The sequence below is a fragment of the Camarhynchus parvulus genome, chromosome 1A (assembly GCF_901933205.1).
Source record: "Camarhynchus parvulus chromosome 1A, STF_HiC, whole genome shotgun sequence".
Lineage (NCBI taxonomy): Eukaryota > Metazoa > Chordata > Aves > Passeriformes > Thraupidae > Camarhynchus > Camarhynchus parvulus.
Window position 1 is genome coordinate 7,122,172 of NC_044586.1, and position 23,891 is coordinate 7,146,062.

Here is a 23,891-nt window from a genome sequence, read left to right on the forward strand (position 1 = left end):
GCCAAAGGAGTCATGAGAGATGCAGCCATTCTCCTCAGCACTCCCTTAACCATGTCCTGTCTGTGCCCAGCGCTCCAGCCCCGAGGCCAGCAGCTCTCCGAGGCCAGGGCTTGCTCCACGCTGCCCACAGTGGCTGTCTGGAAGGAGAAGGCTCTGTCAGAAATGATGCTCATACCTTTGGTGAGCAGCCCTGAGCTCTTCCCAAGGCCATGGTGAAGAGGGCGATGGTGACGCCGTGCTTCGGATGAGTGCAGTCGCATCGCCTTTGCGCTTGTGGTCAGAGAGAGAGTCACTGAAAGTCATGACGCAGCACTTACGCTGCGTTTTCTCTTTCCAAAGTGCTGTGGCAACTCTTGCTCTCCTGCCCCTCCCCTACTTTCAAGCCTTGCCAGTGCTGTTATTGCCCTATTAAAGCTGTGGGAAACTGAGGCAGGCAGAAGTCATGATGCTGCTATTCAGCATCTCAGACATCAGCCCACTCTCAGACTGCTCCTATCTTCACCACAGAGTGAAACCCACCATGGGAAAGTGCAGTTTTTAGAGGGACTGGCCCTGGCCAGGGTCCAGATCAATCAGAGATGTGCTTGGGCTTTTTCAGATGCTTTCCTGCCTGGCTGCCAGGAATGCCAGGACTGGTGCTGGTCCTGCACGTCCATGCAGCTCTGCTGGGTGCTGCACAGCAACTGCTGCACTCCACCCCAGCAGTGAGGGAAATGATCCTTGCCCAATTCACTTGCATATTGGTAGGATTAATTCACTTACGATCCCTGATGAAAGAAGTTATTATTAAATAGTAGTCACATTTGATAATTATGTCTCACTTCAACAAGACTAGCAAGGTGCATATTACTTCCAGTCCCAGTATTGCAGCACTTCAAAATTTTTAATTGGATACAAGTCAAAACATTTCCCACGCAGGTCCTGCCTGGATGCAGACAGTGGTTTATATCTTTCTGGTTTATGCTTACTTCAACTTTGGGCTTCTCTGCAATACTTCACAAGCAATAGCAAATGCTTCAAGGCTTTTGACTTATTTCTCCCCTCAAAAAACCAAATAAGGTTTTGTATTTATGTCTGGTCTTGCTGATTCCGAAGGCCATAATTCTTTCAGTGGCCCACGGAACAGATTTTGGGGTTTGTCTGGCATGGCCTCCTACTAATACTCTCTTCACTATATGTTCTTGAGAACTATGGCCAGGTTCCCTATAAATTGCATAAAACAGCAGCCTGTGTCAAGGCTGCATTCAAATGGATACTGAATTTGTAAGGACAAGGCTGGTGCTGACTTTCTGTTTGGCACTCTTTTTGATTGCACTGGAGTCACTCCTTTGACTGCAGCAGAGTTACTCCTGCTTTATTAGCTTGCTGAGCTGTGGATATGGCCTCAGGGGAGAGAAGCCTTAGGCCCATAAAGCTTAAAAGACGAAAGGTGAGAGCTTCCCAAAATTCTACACAGCGATGGCCATCCAGAAAGAAATTATTTTGAATGCCTTTGTTGTGCATTCCAAGTATGTGCTGGTGGAGACCCAGCTCACCTGCATTGCTTTTTGCACCACAAATCTGCCAGTAAAGCCCATACAGTTCCATCAGCTTTGAAAGTGGTATCACTACCTGGAACAGCGAGGCTCTACATCAGATAAAACATTTGGGATGTGCAGGGACCAGTGGACTTGGTGCCACTACACAGGGGAAATTCTTCTGCCACCTATCAAACTCCTAAGCCTCACTTCTTCTCTCACTTGCACACTTGCCGTACCACTGGATGTCTTTTTTCTCCTTATTAGGAACTCAGGGTGAAATCTGACCTTGGACAAAGAGCTGGAACAAAGACTGTCACCATGATGATTAAGTGGGATTTTTGCATAAACATGAAGTTTATCCTTTTTCAAGGGAAATCTGATCCACAAGCATAGGCTGAAACAAAAACAAACATTCAAAACTGTAACAGTGATACGGGTACACACTGTATGCACTATTAAAATTATTTCCAGAAAAGAAAGATACAATAACTCTCTGATTTACTCTGTCTTGAGATTTTCTAGAGAAGGTATGATTTGCTGAAAAATAATTAGTAGGTGATAATCATCTTATTATCAGATCCTAGTGGAAGAAAGATGTTTTTATGATGAGAGGAACTATTTGGCCTTAACTATCTTAACTTCAGTAAAACTGCCCATACTCTATTAGAACTCAATAAGGCAGCAAACTTTCAGCTCCATCCAGAAAACTGACTTTTAGAAAGAAAACCCAAGAGGAAAGCGTAGGAAAAAAACTAAAAACCTCAGCATATTATCTAAAGGTTTGCCCTAAATACATTTTGGCAGTAGCGGAAGGGAGAAGTGACAGAAATACATAGGGACAGAAAAACATACTGGTCAAATATTTAAGTCTTTGTATCTAGAATTTCTTTCCATTTCTGCTAATGCAGAATTTGCAATGTTCCTTAGGCATGTGTTGTAGCAAATGCAAATACATAGGAATTGTCTTATCAAGAAGTTAACAGCAAGTCCTATACAGCTATCCACAATGGAGAGAAAATAGATCTTTCTACATTTGGGGAAGGATTGAAGAGACAGCAAAAGAGGAGAGGGTTCAAACAACCCTTAAAAGACTGAAAGACATTCTCCAGAAACATGCCTTCCCTGGCTTTTCTTCCAGAGCACTCCTGTGCCTTCACTCCTGGACTTTCTTATCCTCCTACATCATTCTGGACTTGTAAACCTGAAGCCTTCAGTGACAAGTTTCTTCAGTTCATTGACACGGTGTTCACATGTGCATGGCACAACTTCAGAACAAAAAAAGTCATGGAGATTTTGCTTTTCTGTCATGGTTCTCACAGAGACAGGCCTGTCTGGTTCTCATATAGAGTTTTACTGTAGCACTGTGCAAGTTCCATACCTGGGTGAGGTTGGAGAGATGCTCTACAGAAGGGCAGTGGAGCATCAAGGGGGAAAGAGCAAAAACTGTGAGAAGAACCAAACCAACAGGTGAACCTGTATTGCAAAAATTCGTCTGTCAGGTAATTAACAGGCAGACATGCTTTACCAGCAGCCCTGAAAAGCACTGGTGAGAGTCCACTGAGGGTAGAGCAACATGCAAAAGTTGTGGGCTGAAGAAACTGGGCTTGCAACATTAACCAATTCTGTAACTCATAGTGTCAGCATATCTGTAGAACTCCTTTGATCTACAGCTGGTCCTAGGTTTTTGTTGCTTGGGTTAACTTGGGAGGACTAGAGGGTTAAACTATATTTTGGGGTCAGGAGGCTCTCTCACTGCATTTCAGCCCCAATTACACAGTCCCATGCACTGACAAAGTGGATGCCACCGTTCTACCCTCAGCATGCCACATTGCCAGGTACACGTGGTGCTTTTTCCCATTGCAAAAAAGGTGTTTGTCAGTCTAACTGTATAATTGCTGGTCATTTTGTTCAGCTCTTTAACACCTTCTTTGAAAGACTCCCTTCTGAGGGATTAGCCTTGTTGGGTGTTTAATATACAAACACATCTGTACTCATCTTACCTACTCATCTGAATATTTCATATAGTTTTTTACCCACTTTTTATTCTATGTTAGTAATACAACATATGTAGTAATTCCATGCTGTCATCCTACACATTCTGGATGCTGCCACCTTTCCTTATAATTTCTAAAGTAATTATTTTTCTTGCAATTTCAAGGTGTACTCAACATCCAATTCCTGGAACCTGACTGTTGCAAAGGATTGAGAGAGTTGCCTTCATCCAAATGCATTTGGATTCAAGGATATTCAGAACTTAAGTGCTAGATCTAGACCTTGGCAGGAGAGGAGTGGCCAGTCCCAGACTTACCAGAGCTCTCTGATTTTAGGCAGGGAATTTTATTCTGGGTCTCAAAATGAAATGCTGGACTTCACCTCCTAGAGCTACCAAGAAATCACATCACAATAATTCTCCCATCTTTGTGTAGCTGCTTCAATACATGGAAATTTCCTGGGCCAGGCATGTAAGCCAAGCTTATGACAGTCCAGCATAAAAATATCCTTTATCTTTTTCTTTTCAGCTGAGCAAAAGCATTAGCTTTAGATGAGCCTGAAAATACTTGATACTCTTTGAAGATTGACCTGTTCTGTCTATATGCAAACACATCTTTGAGGGATGGTAAAGTGGAAGGAAGTCCTATTACAAATCCTCTTATAGACAATCATTATTACCGCATCATATAAAAAGGAGAATATAACAGCAGAGCTCTCCTCGGGCATTGTACACTGCATAACTAGAGGCTGAGAGAGCAAGCTTCCCCTAAAGTCTCAGTTATAAAATGAAGAAGGTGCAAAAGCAGGGAAATGATGGATTCACACTGCAGATCAGTGACTGAGCCAGAGACAATCCCATCCCCATAACAGGCTGCTTAATCGCAGAGGTTGATCCTGCCCTGATCTAACCAGGATGGGAAGAGTGGGCCAGCCTGAGTAACTCAGACTGCATCAGCTAAAGTGGGAGCATCATCAGGCTGGTTGGCATTGCTGGTGAAGCTGTGCCCACTATCCCCTTGAAGGCTCTGCCTCCTAGAGCAGTCGGGTTGTTCTCTGCCTGTGCAGCTCCCTCCAGCACTGATGGATTAAGAAGCAAACTCCAGGGGCTCTCTCCAGCAGTCCTAATCTTTAGGGATTAGGCATGACCACTTTCCTGTAGGCATATAAACCATCTGCATTCCTTCTAATCTGCTTCCCACAAGTGTTGAGAAGCCCTGTTGTTAAGGATACGGAATTGTAAGGATGTGGCAGCACCAGCAGAACAAATGCAAAACATGCAGAGGATTTTTCTTCCTCTACATTTCCTAACCAAGCAGTGATATCTACTCACCAATAGAAATTATTTGCTGTGCTATGGTATTAGAAAATGTATCTGCTTTGAACATTTGTGCTGCTATTACTACATATGCACACACTCTCTTAAGAGTTATTCCAAATCACTTTATAGCAAATAACTGAATTAACTGTATCTATGTGCCAGCAGATAATCTCCAAATAAGCTTCTTCAGAACTGTCTCTCCTGTTGCTGGTGAATGCATCCTGCGCTAAATAAGATGAACAGTAAAAGGGGTGCACCAATGGAAAACCCACGAGCCCCATCTTCTTTAGAAGCAGCTGAATATGTGAATGTGTACAGACACATGCACACTCTCACATGCACTGCAAGAAACACTTACAGCGTTCTGCATAATCCTGGTGTTTAGACATTTATGCTAATTACACTGATATTATTTAATGGCAGCTTTATACTTTAAATATTTCATTGGATTACCAAAATACGTCCAGCATTAAAATGCACCAGCTATTGGAGCCACAGTCAGTTTTCTTTTTCAGAGAGGCAGACACTAATTTCTTCTGGTTGTAAAAATGTTCACAGTGCCTCAGCAGGCCAAAGGTTACCAGGCAAGCACACTGAAGAAGATGACTTTATGAGATAGCACAATTACAATATAGCAATCAATTTTATAAAGCAGTCGGGTTTTAAATTAATTTTGGATGTAGCTGACCATAACTTAACCTTCTTTCCAGCTATTGCACAAAAAAAACCTGAGGTGTGGTGCCCATTTCATTTCATTTCATTTCATCACCATTGCCTTTTCCATTCAGAAAAATCCGATGGGATTTTTGCTTGACAGGTTTTCTCACTGAATAACCGGGCAGCATCCCATCTCCCCCGGCCTGCGTTCCCTGCACCAAGAGAGACTGAGCACGGACACCCCGCACTCCATTTGCTTGCCCGCTGAAACTCACCCCCTCTGTCCCTGAAGGCGAAGAAATTCAGAAGACAAGGAGTCGTTCCCATAGCTAAAAGATGATAGAGATCTCGGGGAAAATTAACATAACCATTGACAGTCCCTGGGAGCTCACCAAACAGCAACTTGGGAAGCATCCTCCCCTCCGGAGAGCGAGGGTAGCGGAGACACCAGCAGATAATGCTCGAACAGACTCTGCTAAGCTTAAATCTTCAAAAGCTACCATTAGTAAGCCAGAGAAGTATATTTACCCACCAGACAAACACCACAAGTAGGCTACTCTCCATTAAGCACTGAAATAACTCCTCTTTCTTTTCACTTCCTACGGGGAGTGAGGCGAAGCGCCGCAGCTCTCCCGCCGCTGCCCCCGCTCTCTGGGAGGGATGGGGGGGACACTCTGGAAAAGGAGCAAGCGTGGCCGGGGGCTGGTGCCGGGGGTGGCACGGAGGAGAAGCGGAGGGGGGTCGGGTCCCGGGCACCCTGATCCCAGCGGCCCCGTGCGCCCCGGGAAAGCAGCCGGCTCCGTCCCTCCGGAGTGATGGATGGAGGGAGGTGGGCGTCGCTTTGGGGCTCCGCTTTGTTGGGTTTCACCTCCTGATCCCTTTCGCTTCTGCTCTGCTGGGCTGCAATAGCCACCTCGGCTCCAGCTCCGCGGGTCCAGCTCCCAGTGACCTGCCGCGGAGGGGATGAACTGGGGACGGCCCAGGGAAAGGCGAGAGAGCATTATTTATCCACCACAACTTCTCATTGTCGCGGGGCAGTGCTCAAAAGATCCACAAGCAGTTGGCTTTAAATAAAGCAGGCATTGCTTCCCTTGTATTTCCCCTCAGCAGTCGCCTTAGTATTATTATTATACTTCTATAGCTTTTGCTTTCGGACCTTATAATTATGTCACACAGCAAGGGAAACCGCCAGCATCCCAGCATCTGGTGTGCGGTTGCAAACTTTTGTTTTAAGATTTGAACTATTTATAGAAGGAAAACTTTGTAGGATAGTAATTTCCTACGGTTTTGAGAAAAATATGGCTACGCTTATATTAAAAGGGTGTATTTATTTATTTATTACGACTCCTTCCTCCTGTATAAAAAAAATAATAACCACAAAAAAAACCCCAACCAACCAAAGATAGCACGGCAAGCTTTTTTACAAGCTATCGGTCACCTACGCAGCAGACATTTCCCTCCTGTGAACAGAAACAGGCAACTCTGGTTGAATTAATCTAATGTGCTTCCATAAATCTAAGCGCTTTTAAAAATCGGTGGCCAAGACATGTGCATTTCATTAAGAATTAAGAATGTAGAAATAGGCTTGTAGTTTCTTTTTATGGGCGTGTTTATTCCTACTTTTCTCCCACAGCAGTGGGATATGTTTTTTTCCATAGCCCACAGAAAACAGACGGACACACACACGGAGGAACACACCCACACGTGCTTGTTCATGTGCTCCCGTGCGCACACACAGAGAAAAAAACCCCAAATATATATAAATCCACGTACAGTTCAGGGATAGGACCTCAAAATCACATCCTTCGGGGCACAAAAAATAGAGGTCGGCTTGGGGGTAGGAGAGTAGGGAAATCCGTCCGGCTCCGGCAGCCGAGATAAATGCAGGGCCGGGGATGCCGAGACGGGGTTCCCCATCACCGACCGGGGTGCACCCCTCTGCCGCAGCCCCAGCAGCCTGAGCAGGCTCCGAACCGCCCCGGAGCTCCCCCGGGCCCGACCCCCGCGTTCCGACACGGAGACTCTTGCTCCGGGGCTGGGGGGATGCTCAAGGGAGGGAGAAGGCTCCCCGATTTTCCAGCGGCTCTATCCGCCGGGTACCTGCCGCCGCAGCGCCCTCCTCTCCGCACGGCTGCCCCGCGGCGCGGTCAGCTCTCCTCCGGAGCGCAGGAGAACAGGAGCCCTTGGCGGGTCCCCGGCAGCCCCTCCAGGCTCCGGCTGCGGTCCCGGACGGGACCCCGGCCCACCACCCCCGCCACCCTAACGCGGCGGCCGGCGGGCACAGAGACCTGCCCGGGGACCTGCAGGAGAACGGCGGCGGACACTCTCTCCGCAGCCCTCACGGACTAGCCCAGCCGCTTCTTATCCACCGCAACGATAGATACAGATATAGATATTAAAAAAAGAGACCGAAATTCCTCGCAGTCCCACCCACCGACTCTCATTTCCCCCACCCCTACCTCCACCCCCTTCCTCACAAGGAAAAAGTCCTGGAGCCAGCTCTAACTGCGGGACTGGAGATCCCTCCGGAGCGAAAGCAGCCGGCCGGCGAGCGGGGACGCTCCGCGGGCGGCCCGGGCTGGGCGCTCGCCGCCGGCTGCGGCAGCCCCGCGCTCCCCGAGACCTCCGCGCACAAACAGCCTTCCCGCGACGGGCGCGAAGCGATGCCCATCTCCGGTTTGGCAGGAGGAGGAGTCGGGGTCGGAGTCCCCAGGGGAGACGCCGGCCGCTCCGCGTCCCGTTGCCCCGCCGCCCTCCCAGGTGCGCCGCCCCCGCTGCGGGCACGCCGGGCCCCGGCCTCGCCGGCGGGGCAGCCCCGGGAGTTACCTGGCGGTGCGTCCCTTCCCCCGGCGGGGTCCGACCAGCAGCGCCAGCACCGCCACCAGCGCAGCATCTCCTCCTCCTCCTCCTCCGCCGCCACCACCACCACCATCCTCACCACCACGCACCGCACGGAGCTGCCGCCCGTGCTGGCTTCTCCCGGCTCCCTCTGCTCGCTCTGCGCATTGCCCCTAGGTAGCTGCTAGCGGGGGCATTGCAAACAGTATTTGGAAAAAAAAAAAATCTGGATCACTTACAGGTAACTCCCACTGGTAAGGATGAGGAAAATCTGAGGGTAATACACTGAGAGTAATACACTGCGAGATGAAAAAAGGATCATGGCTGAATCCCGTTTACACTCTTGAGTTCTCTTCCTTGGTTATTCCTTTCTGGCCCCCCCTGGTCGTAATTCCCCACCCTTTTTGGTGTCAGCTGTGGCTTGAATCTGAGTTGGAATCCAGTCCCTTGGGCCTGGGGGGGCTTTGTCTGTTTGTTTGTTTGTTTGTATTGTTGTGTGTAGTATTCCCCTGGTGCTAATGCTGCTCCCTGTGCAGAGTGTGTGCTGCTGCTGTTGCTGCTCTCGCTGCTGCTGCTGCCTCTGGGCTCCTGCCTGTCATGTCTCAGTGGTTGGAAGTTGTTACAGTGGGTTCTCGTGTCGGAATGAGGATGGTTTAAGGGATTTGGATGGCAGAAAGTGCCTCTCTCTCTCTCTCTCCCTCTCTCTCTGTAACTCTCCTGAGGCCCGGGGCTGCCATTGGGCAGTCAGTCACTGCAATCCGCCTACTTTTTTCTCTCCCTCTCCCTTTTTTCTTTTTTTTTTTTTTTCCTAGGGGGAGGATGACAATGGAAAGACACTGATCTAGCCCGGGCTGCAATGAATCCGTGCTCCCTGGCTGAGCCCTCTCCGTACGCCTCGCCCGACAAGGGCTCATTTCTCGCTCCGTGGGGCATTTTTAACTCCCCCCAGCAGCGCTCGGTGGGCTGAGAGCTCCCTGCTTCTGCCGTGGCACCCTTAGCTCGCCCTGCGAGAGGCTGAACGAGCTGGCAGCTTCCAGCCCCACTCTCGGCTAATTGCTTTATTGTGGCGAGCTGTCCCGGTTCCACCGAAGGGTTCCGCCTTCCCTCCAGCCTCGGAGGGGGTTTGGCTCTTGTTGTACCCCCCATGTTAAAAATTAGGCTTCGATTTCAGGAGCAACGTCAAGAAAAAAGGAACATATATGTAGTCATAGCATTACTGAGTGAGAAATAAAGACATGCACACTCGTAGCTTCCTGGCGAGATTGGGTTTCGGGAACGGACTAGTGCGGAACAGCCGCTGTAGGGAGCGAGCGGGGGGCGGCTGCCGGCGGCTCCCGGCTCCCCACACCTCTCGCCTCCCCCGCAGGAAGAGCTTTCGTCTCGGCTCTTCCCTCTGCTTCTCTCGTCTCCGAGAAGATGCGAGTCCGAAGAGGCGTTTCCCGGCAGGTTTGTCGCCTCTTCCCCGCCTTCCCCCCGAGCCGAGCGATTCCTGCCCCTTGGCACCGCGGCAAAGAGATGCTCGACCCTTCCCGCTCCGGCGGGCCTGAGCCCTGAGCAGCCCCAGGCGTGCAGGAGACATCGCTCTTCCTCTGCATTGTTGGACATCTCTCCTTTATTTCGGAAGTGCTGAGAGCGATGGTGAAATACGCGCGCTGCGGATACCGGGGCTGGGGGTTGAAAACGAACCCCGAAAAATAAGTGGCCACTGAAGACACTTAAACTGAAATGCAGCTGAAACGAACAAGAACCAGGCTATGAAGTGTCCTCGGTCTGTAAATGTTCGTCTCAGGTTAATTGGCTATTGACCGAAGGAGATGTCTTGGTGTTACCGAACGCCCTGGTAACACCTCCTCCAGTTAACCAGTCCCAGAACATGGGTGCAGCTGGCTCAGCGACACAACGAAATATATCCTCAGATGGACTGGGAATTGCAGAACTGGTGCAAAAACGTTGTATGCCGCTCAATATGCGATAAAAATCTTCTCGGGGTTTGGTTGCTATAACCATTTTCATCTGCAAGTTCAGCACAGACGTTGGGGCAGTCAATGTCCTTCCGAGAAACGCTGATCTCGATTAACAAGAGACGGAAGCTTAATCCTTTCAACGATTATTAACATCCCAGAACCGTCTTATTTATAATTATTTAAGATTCTAAAATGGACATATTTATACTTCTGTAAGTGTGCATGCAGCTCCATATATAGAGTTAGAGATGTATATCTCCTCAGTGCCCTTTTCCATGCTAGACATGTGGCTGGGGCAATTCTGCTGAGTGTGAAACCAGGAGAACGAGAAGCCACTTTGAATGTTTTATTTCTGGTATTTGTCTCGCTTCGGATAGGTGTTTTAAATGTGCGTCTGCTTTTAAAGATGTGCCTGGAGGGGGGAAAGGAGAGGGACAGAAAACAGTAAAAATGCAAATAAAAGTTGGCACTGGAAAACTTCGGACTGGTGCTGGCAGAGTTTGACCCACTCCACCTGAAAACGAAGACGGTTTGCCAATTTCCATAATTTTCAGGTCGAAACTGACTTTATCCACAGATGTGCTGTGTAGGGGAAGAAAAGTCATATGAAGAAACCCAACTGGGCAGTTTCTTTTCGGGGAGTTAATTTTTATTCTAAAACCACGGGCTGGTTAATATGGCGAAAAATTAATGATGGTGATGAGGAGGAGGATGATGAAGATTATGACGATGATGATGATGAGAATAACCTTGCAAATTCCATCCAAATGGTTTCTATACATATATCAGCTGGGGCAGCGAGAACCACACTCATTTTGTTGATTGAAGACGGAGAAGTTCCCTTCAATAAAACGTCACACTGGTAAGGAGGTATTGTCGGCAAAGTCTTATGCGGGCATTTCAGCATCTGTCGCTCCTTTTCCCACAAGCAGCTGTGTTTTGGACAAAATGGGGCAGAATTACACTGAAATAGTTGCCGACACTATAGTCGGGCGGGCACTAATAAACTATTTGCTTTGTTGTTGGTTTTGGTGTTTTTTTACCCCAAGCCTGGAGAGAGCCCGGCAAAAGGGCACGTCGGAAGCCGGGAAGATGCGCCAGGCGGGCAACACACCGCTTCCTTTCTGGGTGGAACCGGGCGTTTGTTGTACCCCATCGAGCTGCAAGCCCAGCGCCGGGGGAAAGAAGGCGACGATGAGTCTCAAAAGGAGCGGTGTCGGGGACGACGGGACAGCAGGGAAGGGGGTGACGGCAGCACAAGGGCTGGTGCCCGTGGAGGGGCCGGGGAGCGATGGTCCCGCCGGCGGGACGGCGCCAGGCAGCGGCGCTCCGGGCGGGAATCCCGGGGTCTCCTCCCGGGGCCTCGCCGCCGCTCCCGGTGCTCCACGTGCTGCCGCTGTCGAGGCTGAGCTCCCGCCGCTGCCTGCCGAGCGCCGGGGGGACAGGGCCGGCCCGGGCGGGCCCTCCGCGGCAGGACAGCCCCGGGGATGGCGAGGGCAGCAGGATTTCGTTGGCCTTTACCGCAAACGTCGCAAAGCCAAGGCGAAGTTCCCCGCGGGGGAGGCGAGCGGGACCGGCTCTCACGTTCGCCGCCGCAGCATCCCTGGGCGTCCCGGGAAGCAGAGTGCTCCGGCCTTCCCAGAACGGGCCAGGGACCCCGATATCCGTAGCCCTGTGCGCCCGAGGCTCGGATGGGCACGAAAGAAGCGTCCGTGCCGCCCCTCAAAGGGGTGCCGACACCCTTCGTTGCTCCCTTGGGCAGCAGCAGCTCCTGCCGCCAGCATCCCTCTAACGTCATAGAGACTCTCTCCCCACGGGAAAAGGGGGGTCTGCCCCGCTCCCTTTGGAGCTGCCCGGCTGTCACCTTTCTTTTCCTCCAGAATAAAGAGGGAAAGGGTGGGGATTGCCCCCAGATCTGTGATCTGGGCACTGTCCACGACTTCATCTTTCCAAAAGACGCATCACTCATACCCAGAGCTCCCGCTGTCATTTGCATCTGTAGTACTGTAAATTTTTACTGCTGTAATTTTTAATTTCTGACGTATTTAATAATTAAAACGGTATCCGAATTAAGCAGTATCCGAATGCTCTGTGATCTTGGCAGGAAATATTTCTGTTTCAATCCCGCCTGAGGTCAATATTTGATGTGACCCGCTATCGCGGGGGGTTACATGAAGTCAGCAAAGCTGCAGATACTGAATGCTTCGGTGCCTGGAAATGTCATCGACAGAAATATTAAGGGATGCTTCACCTCACCCCTGTTTCTCCAGCAATCTGAGGGACCGGAAATAGAAACGGGAAGATCCCCTAGAGGAAGGATTGCTTGAGTGGGACTTGCTCTCTTCTCCTAACTGGAGGAGATAGCAGCTTCTTTATGGGATCCTGCCATATCACCCCACGCAACACCCCGGCCCGTCCAACAGCTTATGTATTGCGTTACTTTCTCTCCCCTCGGAGTCATGTTTGCCACCGAAAATGGAGTTTTAGCACGTTTTATTAAGATGAAAAGATGTGCTCAGCAGAAAAAAAAAAAAAAAAAAAAAACTGAAACAAAACAAAACCTGCGAAGGCTCCCCTCCTTGCCGTGGTTGACACGACGGCTCTCTCCTTCCCGCTGAAAATCAACCGAATGCCCTGGAAGACATTTTATCCACCTTCACCTCCCCCTTTTCAAAGCAAAGAGCTCACCAGAAAAGGCATCATTACACCCAAAGGATACGGTTTCAACAAAATGGTAGTTCCAGTGGCTGATGAAAGAGGAAATAATTGCATCCCACATGCCTAGCCTAGAAGTAGCCCTGGATCTCAGAGCAAATTTCTCTGCTATTGTTCAGAGAAAGTGAAGTATCCTCATCGCCTTACAGGCATGGTGATGGATCTGATAGGGTTTCCGCAAAGGCTTTTACTGTTCCTGATGTCCGCTCAGTTTCACTTCCAGGCTCAGTCCGACAACATTCTTGTGATTTTTGCTCTGAATCCCCTTCTAAAACAGCCAAAACCAATTTCGAAGAGAGATCTGCCTTTCAGACTGCCCAATCCCCTGCTCCCTTCGGCCGCAGCGAAAGCAATAGCTGTACCATTGCCCTCATTTCGCAAAGCGTTTTCCTTGAGCTCGCCTGCCTCTCTCTGAGGGGTGTGCTCTACAAAGTCCTCACACTACTGAAGTAGATTGGGTACCCTGTCATCGCTTCATTTATGGATACACAGCCTCAACAAATTCACTACACATCTACACTCCCGGCAATCCGAGCCTAGAGGGGGACAGAGCCGACATCGCTACGACAAAGGGCGGCGCAGGTTCTCGGCCCCGCAAAGGTCAGAGCACTGATAGGACCTGTCTGCAGCAGGCAGGATTTGGAGCTACCCCCGGGCGTGTGGCTCAGACGGGCCAGGGGCGGACGAGGGCTCCCCACGGGCACAGGGCAGGGGGCAGCGCGCAGGCCGTGCCCCTTCCGCACCCGCGCATCCTCCGCGGGCCAGCGCCCTGCTCCGCCGGCCACCGCGGCGGCACCTGCGGCTGCAGGGGCGGGCCGAGAGCCGTGCCAAAAATACCTAAATGAGCAAACACAAAGGGATGCGATCCCGCCGAGCAACACGCTAGGAACCCTCCGGGAAGCAGCCGGCTTCTTTTCAGGGTCTCGCCGGCACCCTGAAAACGGGACAGCTCTGCCCTTGCTGCCCGCAGCTGCGGGAACTCCTGGTGGGCTATACAGAGCCTGCAGCTCCTTTCTCATCCCCGAGGAGCCCAGTTTAATTCCTTCCCCCCGCTGTTTAACCTTAATCCTCGGCTCTGGCTCCCTCCCTCTCGTCGCCCCCTCCTCCCGGCGCTGCTGACAGCGGGGACGTGGCTGCTCCCGCCGCGCATCGTGCGCGGGGCAGCGCCCGCGGCGGCTCCCGGCGGGCAGGGCCGGGCCGCTGCTCGCTGCTCGCTGCCCTCCCGCTCTGATGCCCCGGCCGGGCTCCAGCCTGCCCGTCGCCCTGGGGATATTGCCCCTTCTCCTGCCTTTGGGAGCTGCCCTTTGGCTTCCCCGTATTGATTTCAAGGTGGGAAGTGAGCGTTTTTGGATTGCAACTCACCTTAGGTATTCTTGATCATTAAAAAAAGGCATAAAAATCCCGCAAAGACAGGATCTTTAAAGAGTTTGTAGTTCGACAGGTAAGGACTCGGCTGAGGCTCAGGAATGTGGAAATTCAACTCAAGTCAGCCTACTGCGACGAGCAATATTAATAAGGGCATACAGGCACTGGGGGGAGAGACAGAGGGAAAGAGGGCGAAACTTGGCAACCAAAATAGCCGCGTGCACTCGATTGCGGTGATCAAACACCGAGGAGCAAAGAGCGGGCTCCCCGGGAGCCCCCGCCGCACCCGCCAGGGCCCCGGGCCGGTCCCTCCGCCGGAGCCCGCTCGGCTGCCCGGGAGCGCCAGAGCAGAGGTAGCCGGACCAGTTGTCAAGTTAATTTCAACACGTCCGTGTGATGGATAGAAACGCAAATTGTGTCTAGGCCTGCATAAACCAAATCCCTGAGCGCAGGTTCAGAGCAGGGATTCCCCTCCTCCCGCCCCTTTCGCGTAATACCTCAGCTCTGCTCTATTGTCCCAGCAGCAGCGCCTGAGTTAACTCTGTCAGGCTGCCTTTTCTTTTTCTTTTTTTTTTTTTTCCTCCGAGGGTACTGTAAGCCAGAGATAATATTTAAGTTCGCTTAAGCAGTACAAAATAAAAGGATCCGTCATCACCCGCGAGCGGCTCCCTGCAGGCTCGGGGCGGGCGGAGCGCCCCGCCGCCGGGCATGGCCCGGGACCGGGGGAGACGGCCGTGCTTCGGGGGGCTGCCGGCGCTGGGACACCCGGAGGCGGGGAGAGAAATAATAATCACATCTTTTCTTTTCTTTTTCTTTCTTTTTTTTTTTTTTTTCCTCCTCTGCAGTATTTTGCTCCCAACTCTGCATTTAACGTGACCCAAAAGCCAAGGAGATTTGTCGTGCAGAAGGACTTACCCTAATTTGACATAGATGACTCCAAAGCATAGAAACACGTAGAAAATCCACTTCCGAAAGTTTCTGTGCATGATCTAGAAAATGGACTGAGCCATAAAAATTGCACAAAAAGCCGAACTGATCTTGTCGATTAAATCCCAGTCAAGAGCATTGCTGAAGCTACCCAGGAGCAAAGCCGGCCGAGCTGTAAAAAGTCAACTCCGCGCAGACAGGCAGCTCTTCCCAGAGCCATGGTGACCGAAACCGGCTCCGATATTAAAGCTAAAGAGGAAGAAAAAACGGAAAGCGCTGCTCAAAACAGTAAAACAAAACCCCAAGACAGACAGTCTGAGGGAGAGAATGAGCAAGCACTGATCTTGATCAACTGCCTCATAGAGCCCTGAAGTTCAATCTGTTTTTACTTGTTCTGACTTCCTCAGGTAACACTACGTATCTTGCAATCTATGGCTCCAGGTAGGAGGATCTCTCTTTCTCTTTCTCTCTCTCTCTCTCTCTCTCTCTCTCTCTCGCTCTCCCGCTCTTCCCTCCACCCTGCATGTGTCAGGATCTAATACATATCTTATCTGTGTGTGCATGTGCGAGCTGTGCGTGTGTTTGTGTTTCAAAAGGCATGTCCTTAAGCCGGAGTATTGGGGAAAACACATGAAACGTATCCAATAAGGGAAATAAAGGACTCGTCCTCTCAAACCAAAGCATTTTTTCATTTCCTTTAGTATGGTAACGCGGCTGGATCTGCAATGTACGGACTTCACAAAAGAAACTGTTAAACTTTTCTAAGTTTTTTCTTCGTCTTTCTTTTTTCTTTTTTTTTTTTTTTTTTTTTTTTTTTTTCCCTTTCTAAACAAACAGAGGCAGGCGTTAATCCCCACTTGCTGGCAGCTGTATCCTAAAAAGCAACATGTGTCCAGACTACTTCTTCGGCCATTTGACCCTGCTGGACACCAATGTCTGCCACCAAATTTGATATCATTTTCGGCAGTAAGAGAATATGCTTCCTCCTTTGAGCAACTGATACATGTAGCTTGTAACACTAGCTTAGGATAGTCAGTTTGCTACTCCTAGAGAGATTAATCTGTGGGACAAAACCTCACTTTGTGTTCAGACACTAACAATGAAGCAAGGCTTCCTTTCCTTTCTGATTTTTGGGGTTTTTTTTCCTTCCATTTCTTTCTCTCTGTTTTTTTTTTTTTTTTTCTATTTTTCTTCCTCCCTGATTTCTGAGCTGCTCCGTTTATTCCTGCATTCTGCGGAATTATCTGTTCCAGTCTACTACACAATGTGTGCCTGTCCGGAGGCACAGATCTGCATGCATATGCACACTTCAATAACACTCCGATGCAAGTCTGTGGGCTGCAGGGAGTTACACAGATACGGAAAAACTCGTGCACCTCTGCCCTCTCCTACACACACATTCATATACGTGTAGCAACAGTCAGCACGGATGGCTCTAGGCATCTCTCAGAGAGAATCGGCTAAACACACACCAGGAAAGCCTGAAAGGAAAGCAGGCAGTGACAAGCAAGCAAAAGAGGCTGAACATAGAACTTCATCGTGAAGTATCTATCCTGACGGAGAAAACAATGGATTTTTTAAAGGCCAGCCAGGCTGCCGTGGTTGAAGAGGTGCAGCGTGAAATTGCAGGTCATGTTCAGACTGCCTGCCCGCACCTTGTCATCACCCACTCAGCCCACAGGAACAGGGTCCTCTCCAGGCATCATGCAGAGACCCCAAGCCAGTCCCTGGGAGGGGAAGGGGAAGCGAAGCGGGACAGAGACGGGCCGTGCTGGGGAAGGGGGACTCAGAGCAAGTCCCCCAGTAGCGACGAAGGCGGCCGAGACTTCCCACTCCACCGCCAGCTCCGATTCCTCTGTTTCGGATCGGTTTGGCTCTTTTCCCCCGCATTCCTCAGTTTCATTCTTTAATAATCAGCGCTCCGGCTCTCGGAGGCAGCCAGCTCTCCTCCAGTCCACTCGGCCACACTGTCATCAATACCCAACTACAGACAATTTGTCCTTAAAAAATGCCGAGTCTTCCCTTCACACTCATTTCCTTCTATTTAAAAGTCATTTATTATTATTTTTTTTTTCCGGACCCAACATAAGGATTATTTTGTTCTTCATCCCTATTATTTTTTAAGCGATTTTTTGTAAGATGAGGCCGTGTTTCACAGCATCACAGGAATCCCAGGCACTTTGTGCGAATCTTGGGACTGTCCTGTGCAGGTCCGTGGGCTGGACCTTGAGGATCCTTGTGGGGCCCTTCCAACTGAGAATATTCCATAACACTTTGATTCTATGTTTCGCTTTTGCAGAACCGTGTCTCTGACAGCCTCTAACTTTACCCACAGCTGCCTCCCGAACTCTTCCACCAACACCAAAATTCAGTCACGATACAACCCCACTACCACCCGCCACCTGTGAATCTTTACTCTGGTTTTTGAAACTTTTTGGAAACGAAGTGTCTGTCATGTGTCCCTCATGAGAGTCGCGGGGATGCGGTGGCGGGAGGAGCGGGGTACATAAAGATTTTCCCTGCGGGGTGGGATGGGGCGGGCGGCAGGGCCGGGCGATGCCGAGGGCGGCGGCGGACCCGAACCGCGGCAGGGGGCGGGTGCCACGGGGTGCGCCCTGGGGATGCACCCCGGCAGTCTGTCTGTCCGGAGCGCTGCCCCGGGCATGTGCCCCGGCTGTCTGTGACGAGCGCTGCCCAGGGGATGTGCCTCGTCTGTCTGTCCGGAGCGCTGCGCCGAGGTCTGTCCGGAGCGCTGCCCCGAGGTCTGTCCAGAGCGCTGCCCCGGCCCGGCGGAGGCAGCCCCGGCCCCGGGCGGCCCCGGGCGGTCCCGCGGGGTCACAGCGCCACCCTGCGGCGGTGCGCTGGGCCCGGGTGCGGCGGGGCGCGGAGAGCGGAGGGTGCGGGGCGGCCCCGCCCCGTGGGGCCGGGATGCGCTCAGGAGCCTCGGCACAGCCGGGATGTACAGCCCGGTCCCCCCGCAGCAGCTGGCTGTAGGAGCGCCGGGCTGCCTCCCTTTGCCCCCGCACCCGCATACAAACCCGGGCGTGGGTGCGGAACCGGCGTGGAGGGGCAAGCTGCCTCCCCCCGCGTGTGAGACCATGAGCAGGAACTGGGCATTCACTGGCCAGGGAGATTAGGAGGAGCGAGGGGCTCCACATCACAGCTATTTGTTGTCACAGGTCTCCTCTACAGACCCCTCGTGCCTGTTTTGTCCCAAACCCCATGGATATGGGAGCACAACTCACATTGTCTCCTCAGTGACTGTCAGGCTAGCACATCCCACTTGCTTCTGCAAACTAGTGAGTATTCTTCATACAAACCCAAGTTTCAACAACAGAAACTAGACTAGATTGTAGCATCGTTTAGAGAGCAAAAAAATTTCTGTATTTTTGACCCTTACTCCGCTGTTATCTTCAGCGAATTGATTTGAAGATCCTGGACTGGGGAAAAATTATCTATTTTCTTACCTTCAAATATCAGTTTGACTATTCCTGAAAACTTAGGCTGAAGATAAGAAGATTTAATAAAGCTAAATAATTATGTGATTTAAGAAAAAAAACTTGGTAGAATATTAAAATGCTTGATTCTCACATTAGTATTCAGAGATTCACCTGATTACTTTATGCGCAAAATATATAAAGCCCGTTGAATCACTTTAAACAAATACCACCTTAATAATGCTAAAAGACTTTCTGGATGCAAGGTAATATTCCTAAATAGAAAAGCATTGGTAGATGTGGGTTGGAATAATTTGCTGAATGGTCTTCTAGTACACAATTCTTATTCATTACTCATCCAAAATAACTGGCATAGCAGGGGATATAGTAAATTAAAAATTCAGTAATTAAGTTTCTCCTGCACTGACTTTCTGCTGACAAAGCTCAACATTCACACCTCCAAAACCTGCGAAAGCAAAGGTCACCTACACACACTGCTGCTGGTCCCTACACCTCTCCCACAGCCTTTTGATAAAGTGGCTCCTGTAGTAAAATATTTCAAAGCCCTACTGAGTTTCAGCTTTCCCAATCCATCACAAATGCGTTTACCCCCACTACAACTGTAGAGCCTTTTCCTTCACCTAGGGAGGAGAATCCAAGCGACCTTCAGGAGCCTCCTGTCAGGCTGTGAAAGCTTAGTCAGCAGGAGGTAGCTATTGGCTGCAGGCACTCAAGGGCAACGTAGGTGTGCATCTCTTTAAAAAATGAAGATGATGGGAATCAGTCACTGGCCCAGGCATGGGTCCCTTTTATTCCAGGATGTGCCACAAGGGACACTGCGCTGTTTGCCTGACCTGGGGTTTGTAGGGTTTCATGAGCAGGGAACTCTGCCGAAGCAGGAGGAGCAATCTCCACAGTATGGGAACAGCTTGCAGCCTGTACAGCTCTGTAAATGGAAGTATGAGCAAGCAGGACCAAAGGGGAAAGAAACTGTTGGTCAGAGCTCACATCATCTTCCCTAGCATTTTTCCAAAAATAGTGTTCAAAATCAGAGTAAATCTCATGAAATTTCAAGGGAATGCAGACAACAGAGATAATTACTCTGTGGCATGCCACTCTACATGCCTTTCTCTTCTTTCTGTACTGCTCAGATCAACCAGTGGACCAGGAGCTGGACTCCGATGATCCTTGTGGTTCTCTTCCAGCTCAGCATATTCTATGATTCTGTGTGTGCTTGTTATAAGTCCCAAAGGCTTAACTACAAGGCAATTCCAGCTGCATTTATCCCAGCCAGCCACTCTCTGGCACTGTTGCTCCACTGTTGCAGTTGTAGATGAAGGCCCCATCTATCACTAAAAAACAATTGCACAAAAACATTCCTCTGGGAAACACCCAGAGCATATGGGGCTAAAAAAGAAAGAGAGGAAAAAACTAAAAGAAGGAAAATGAAAAAAAAGAAGCACACAAAGAGAGGTATCTTGCATCTGATCAGGATCTTACACACAATTTATGCACATTTTTAACAAATGTACACATTAAGCATATGCACATACTAGTAGTCTTTAATATTTTGTACTTGTGTTACCATGCTTTTGTACATGAAGTGTTTTTTTAAATCACATTACTGCATTTACCCACCTGCTAAGATGGGTCTAAGATGTCCCTTCTTTCTAAGAGACTATCAAACCCACTCTCTGATGCCAGAGATTTTTCAGGCTTGCGATATCCTTCAGTGAGTTCCTGATGCTGAGATGTCTTTTCAATCATCTGGTCTTTGAGCTTTGATTCAGCAGAAGGGTACCAAACTGGTACGAGATTATCCCTTTGGCAAGTGCATCTAGCATGGTAATGACTTAATGGCAATAGCATGACTTAATGGCAATAAAACCTGTACCATAGTCCAGGTTTGAATCTGGTCTTACATAGTAACTGGGCATGTTTATTCCTTTATTCCTATTTAGACCTTGAAATCTCATTGAGGCAAGCAATATATTCCCCTTGGCTCAGACACAGTGAGACCCACAGAGTGTTTGTCACCAGGGCAGCATCCCAGTGTAAGGCCAAAGTGGCCACAGTGCCAAATGTGGAGATGAGCTTGCAGATAAGGAGCATGGCACTCTTCAATCAAGGGAAGATTGCTTCCAGCAAGGGAAGATTGCTTCTTAGCAGAATTATGACAGAAACCTTCCTACCCTTTAATTGACAAAGAGAAAAGTCTACCAGTGTCACCATCATATTTTCTGGAAAAATCCCCGTGCCCAGGATTCTTCTCCTGGGAAGCTGAGAAGCCTCAGAGAAAAAGGAAAAGAATATTAGCTCATTTGCTTCTCCTGTGTTTTGCTGCTTTGGAATGTGGTTGGAGATTGTTTATCCAAGAGGTGACTGTTTCATTGGATTCTGGTGTGAGTTGTTTTCACTCATAGGCCAATCAGTGCCAAGCTGTGTCGAGGCTCTGGAAAGAGTTGCAAGTTTTTCTTTAGTATCTTTTAGCCTTCTGTAAGTATCCTTTCTCTTTTATTGAGTATAGTTTAGTATAGTATTCTTTAATATAATATAGTGTCTGAAAATAATAAAATAGCCTTCTAAGAACATGGAGTCAGATTCATCATTCCTTCCTTTGTCTGGGAACCCCATAAATACAAGATATCAGGTCCTGCTGTAAGTTTTACACCACTGCAGCTGTCCCCTTACCAGATATTGCTTTTATCCCTATTGTATGTAGAGAGATTGTGAGTCTAGGGTTGCAGGGTCCTTTGGAGTCCTTCCTCAGATGACCCTCCAGAGATGAACTTTTCATTGAAGGACAGGGCGCCTTAGTCGGAGTAAGCAAGAGAAATATAAGGGGGAAGAGAATTAACTGACAAATAAAATGTGACAATGGTTCTCTCTTCCAGTCAAGCCAGACACCAACATTTGGAGCTCCAAGGTATCATGAGGTTTCCACTTACCCTGCCTCCATCCATCCGTGTTCTGGCTTCATTGCCACACGCTGAGAGAAAATGTACTTGTTTCTAACTTGAGCAGTGTGGAAATTACTCACTTCCCACTGGTTTGACCACAACATGGATGAGCTTACCTCTTTTTACATTTGTCAGTACATCACTGGTGACACAGCTTCATCATGTGAATCTCCTTTAGCAATTCATCTTACTGCTTTCAAAGGTATTGCTTATAATCTCTCAGATAAATGCTTAAATGCATTTCTGTCATCAGAAGAAACACGATTGCCCCCAGACCAAAACAGCATCACTGCATGTAGCCACACAAAAATTTTGCAATTTCACTAAATGCAAATACAAAATCTTGTAGCTTTATTAATTGCAAAACCAAAAACTTTGTCACTCCAATAATTGCAAATAACCATCTATAAAAGAAGAAAAAAACTGGATTTTTTTTTTTTTTTTTTTTTCTTTCTGATTTCTAAACTACACTTCCCAGAAATCTCAGGTCTAGAGTCAAAGTGCCTATTTGCATCTTGCTACCTGGTGCAGTCTCATGTCAGGGAAACATCCTGGAAGGCAAATAGTGCAGATGTAAGAGTATATTTTTTTCCCTCTCTTATCAAGAAAATATCCCGTTTATTTCAGCAACCAGTAAGAAACTCTGTAATTGCAGACCTATGCTTAGGTCATATTCGTTATCATGTAATTGAGCCTTTAAACATTCATTTTTCTCCTAAGAATAACTCATTAACAGACTTGATAACCATTTCTTCATAAAAATGCAGGACTTTGTCGGCTTTATTCCTATTGAAATTATTAATTTGTTTTATTGTATACTGCTTACTATTTTGAGATAAATCTGTATGAATATGAACCCTCCTGTTTGGAATAAAAATACCATCTCTCAATTTTGTTCATGGTTGTTTTTAAAAATTACTCTGATGATCTGTATTTATATACATTTGACAGTACATTATTTCTAGATTTCAAAAGCTAATCACATGCCTTCCAATGCTTGATGTTTTAAAATGACAAACGAAAACCTCTGGATTATTTTATTCCGTACATGTGAGATGCCAAGAAAAACTTCTAAATGTGATATTTTTCCCTGCTCACAGAAACTATGGCCTTCTAAGAAAAACAAGCATATCTAGAATTGCAATATTTAAAATTTTCCTGATTTTTAAAGTAAATCTAATAGTGGAAGTGGGGGAAGGAAGAGTCCAGACATTATTTTTGAAAACACAGGATTGATGATATTAATGCTGCCAACCTAAACATGAGAACATTGGTTTGTTTAGCTTGCTGTCTTTTCCACTAGCCATAATTTAAAAACATCTACTGCTCTTACTGAGTAGAGTCTGCAATTTATTTACAGCTACAGCAAAGTCAATGGAAATAAATGTCCATTCATAGGCTACTTCTTAGGAGTTAGAAATATTTCTAGTGTCTTAAATCAAAAATAAATGCCCCATTAAAGAGGCTCTCAGGTGAAGATGACCTCTAGTGAGTAGTTTTATGAGGATGTGCCCAAAGAAGTTTACTCTTCATTCATCCTTCATCTGTTTTCCAGAACATTTGTCTCTTTTACATGGATATTTTAATCATTGCCTCTGTGTATCAGGGTTTGGCTCACCTAGCTGTGTTGTCATGCTATGACAAAGCAGAATTGGATATATTAACTTGTATATATATATATATGTAATGGCCAGACTTTGTAAATTATCTAAAAAGGTCTGCCACTCTTCCCTTTACAGCTTCCAATGACTCATCAAATAATGTTGTTTGCATCATGTCCTCCCCCAGGTCACTGACTTAGAATGGCCACTTATCTACAAATCTTTCCTACATTTTCTTTCTATTACAATAAGTCTCTCTTTCATCAGGATTATCAGCAAAAGCTGCAGGATATTTTATCTGGCTGCAATTCAGCTTCATCTGGGGGTGCTCACATGCACCCTGCGGTATTTTGTGCAGTTACAAGCAATTTATGAAATGTTTAAAAGTGCATACTTCACTTTACAGATTTAACTCTTTGCTTGACTCCAGTGTCTCCTTAAACTCAATACAAGATATCTGTAGAGACCAGGGTTTAAATCTCACATGGTGTTGACAGTCTCTACTCTTTCATCACCTCCTTTGGAGCTGAAAGCTCTCTGCAGATTGTTTGGATGCAGCCCTAACATGCCTAACACGCATTATAAAAATCATTAAAA

The 23,891-nt window shown here is 48.3% G+C and overlaps 1 protein-coding gene across 2 annotated transcripts in view; it reads right to left on the minus strand.

The window, feature by feature from the left end:
* WNT7B (Wnt family member 7B) overlaps positions 1–15,752 on the minus strand; it is a 96,887-nt gene extending 81,135 nt beyond the window's left edge. Inside the window, exon 1 of one of the 2 annotated variants that reach the window (XM_030959738.1) lies at positions 15,285–15,752. In XM_030959738.1, the coding sequence (XP_030815598.1) occupies positions 15,285–15,355 (71 nt within the window). In that variant the 5' untranslated portion in view covers positions 15,356–15,752. Of the gene's footprint in view, positions 1–8,564; positions 9,559–15,284 lie in introns of those variants that run through there. The other variant, XM_030959737.1, reaches the window with a different exon arrangement.
* Between the last annotated feature and the right edge of the window lie 8,139 nt (positions 15,753–23,891).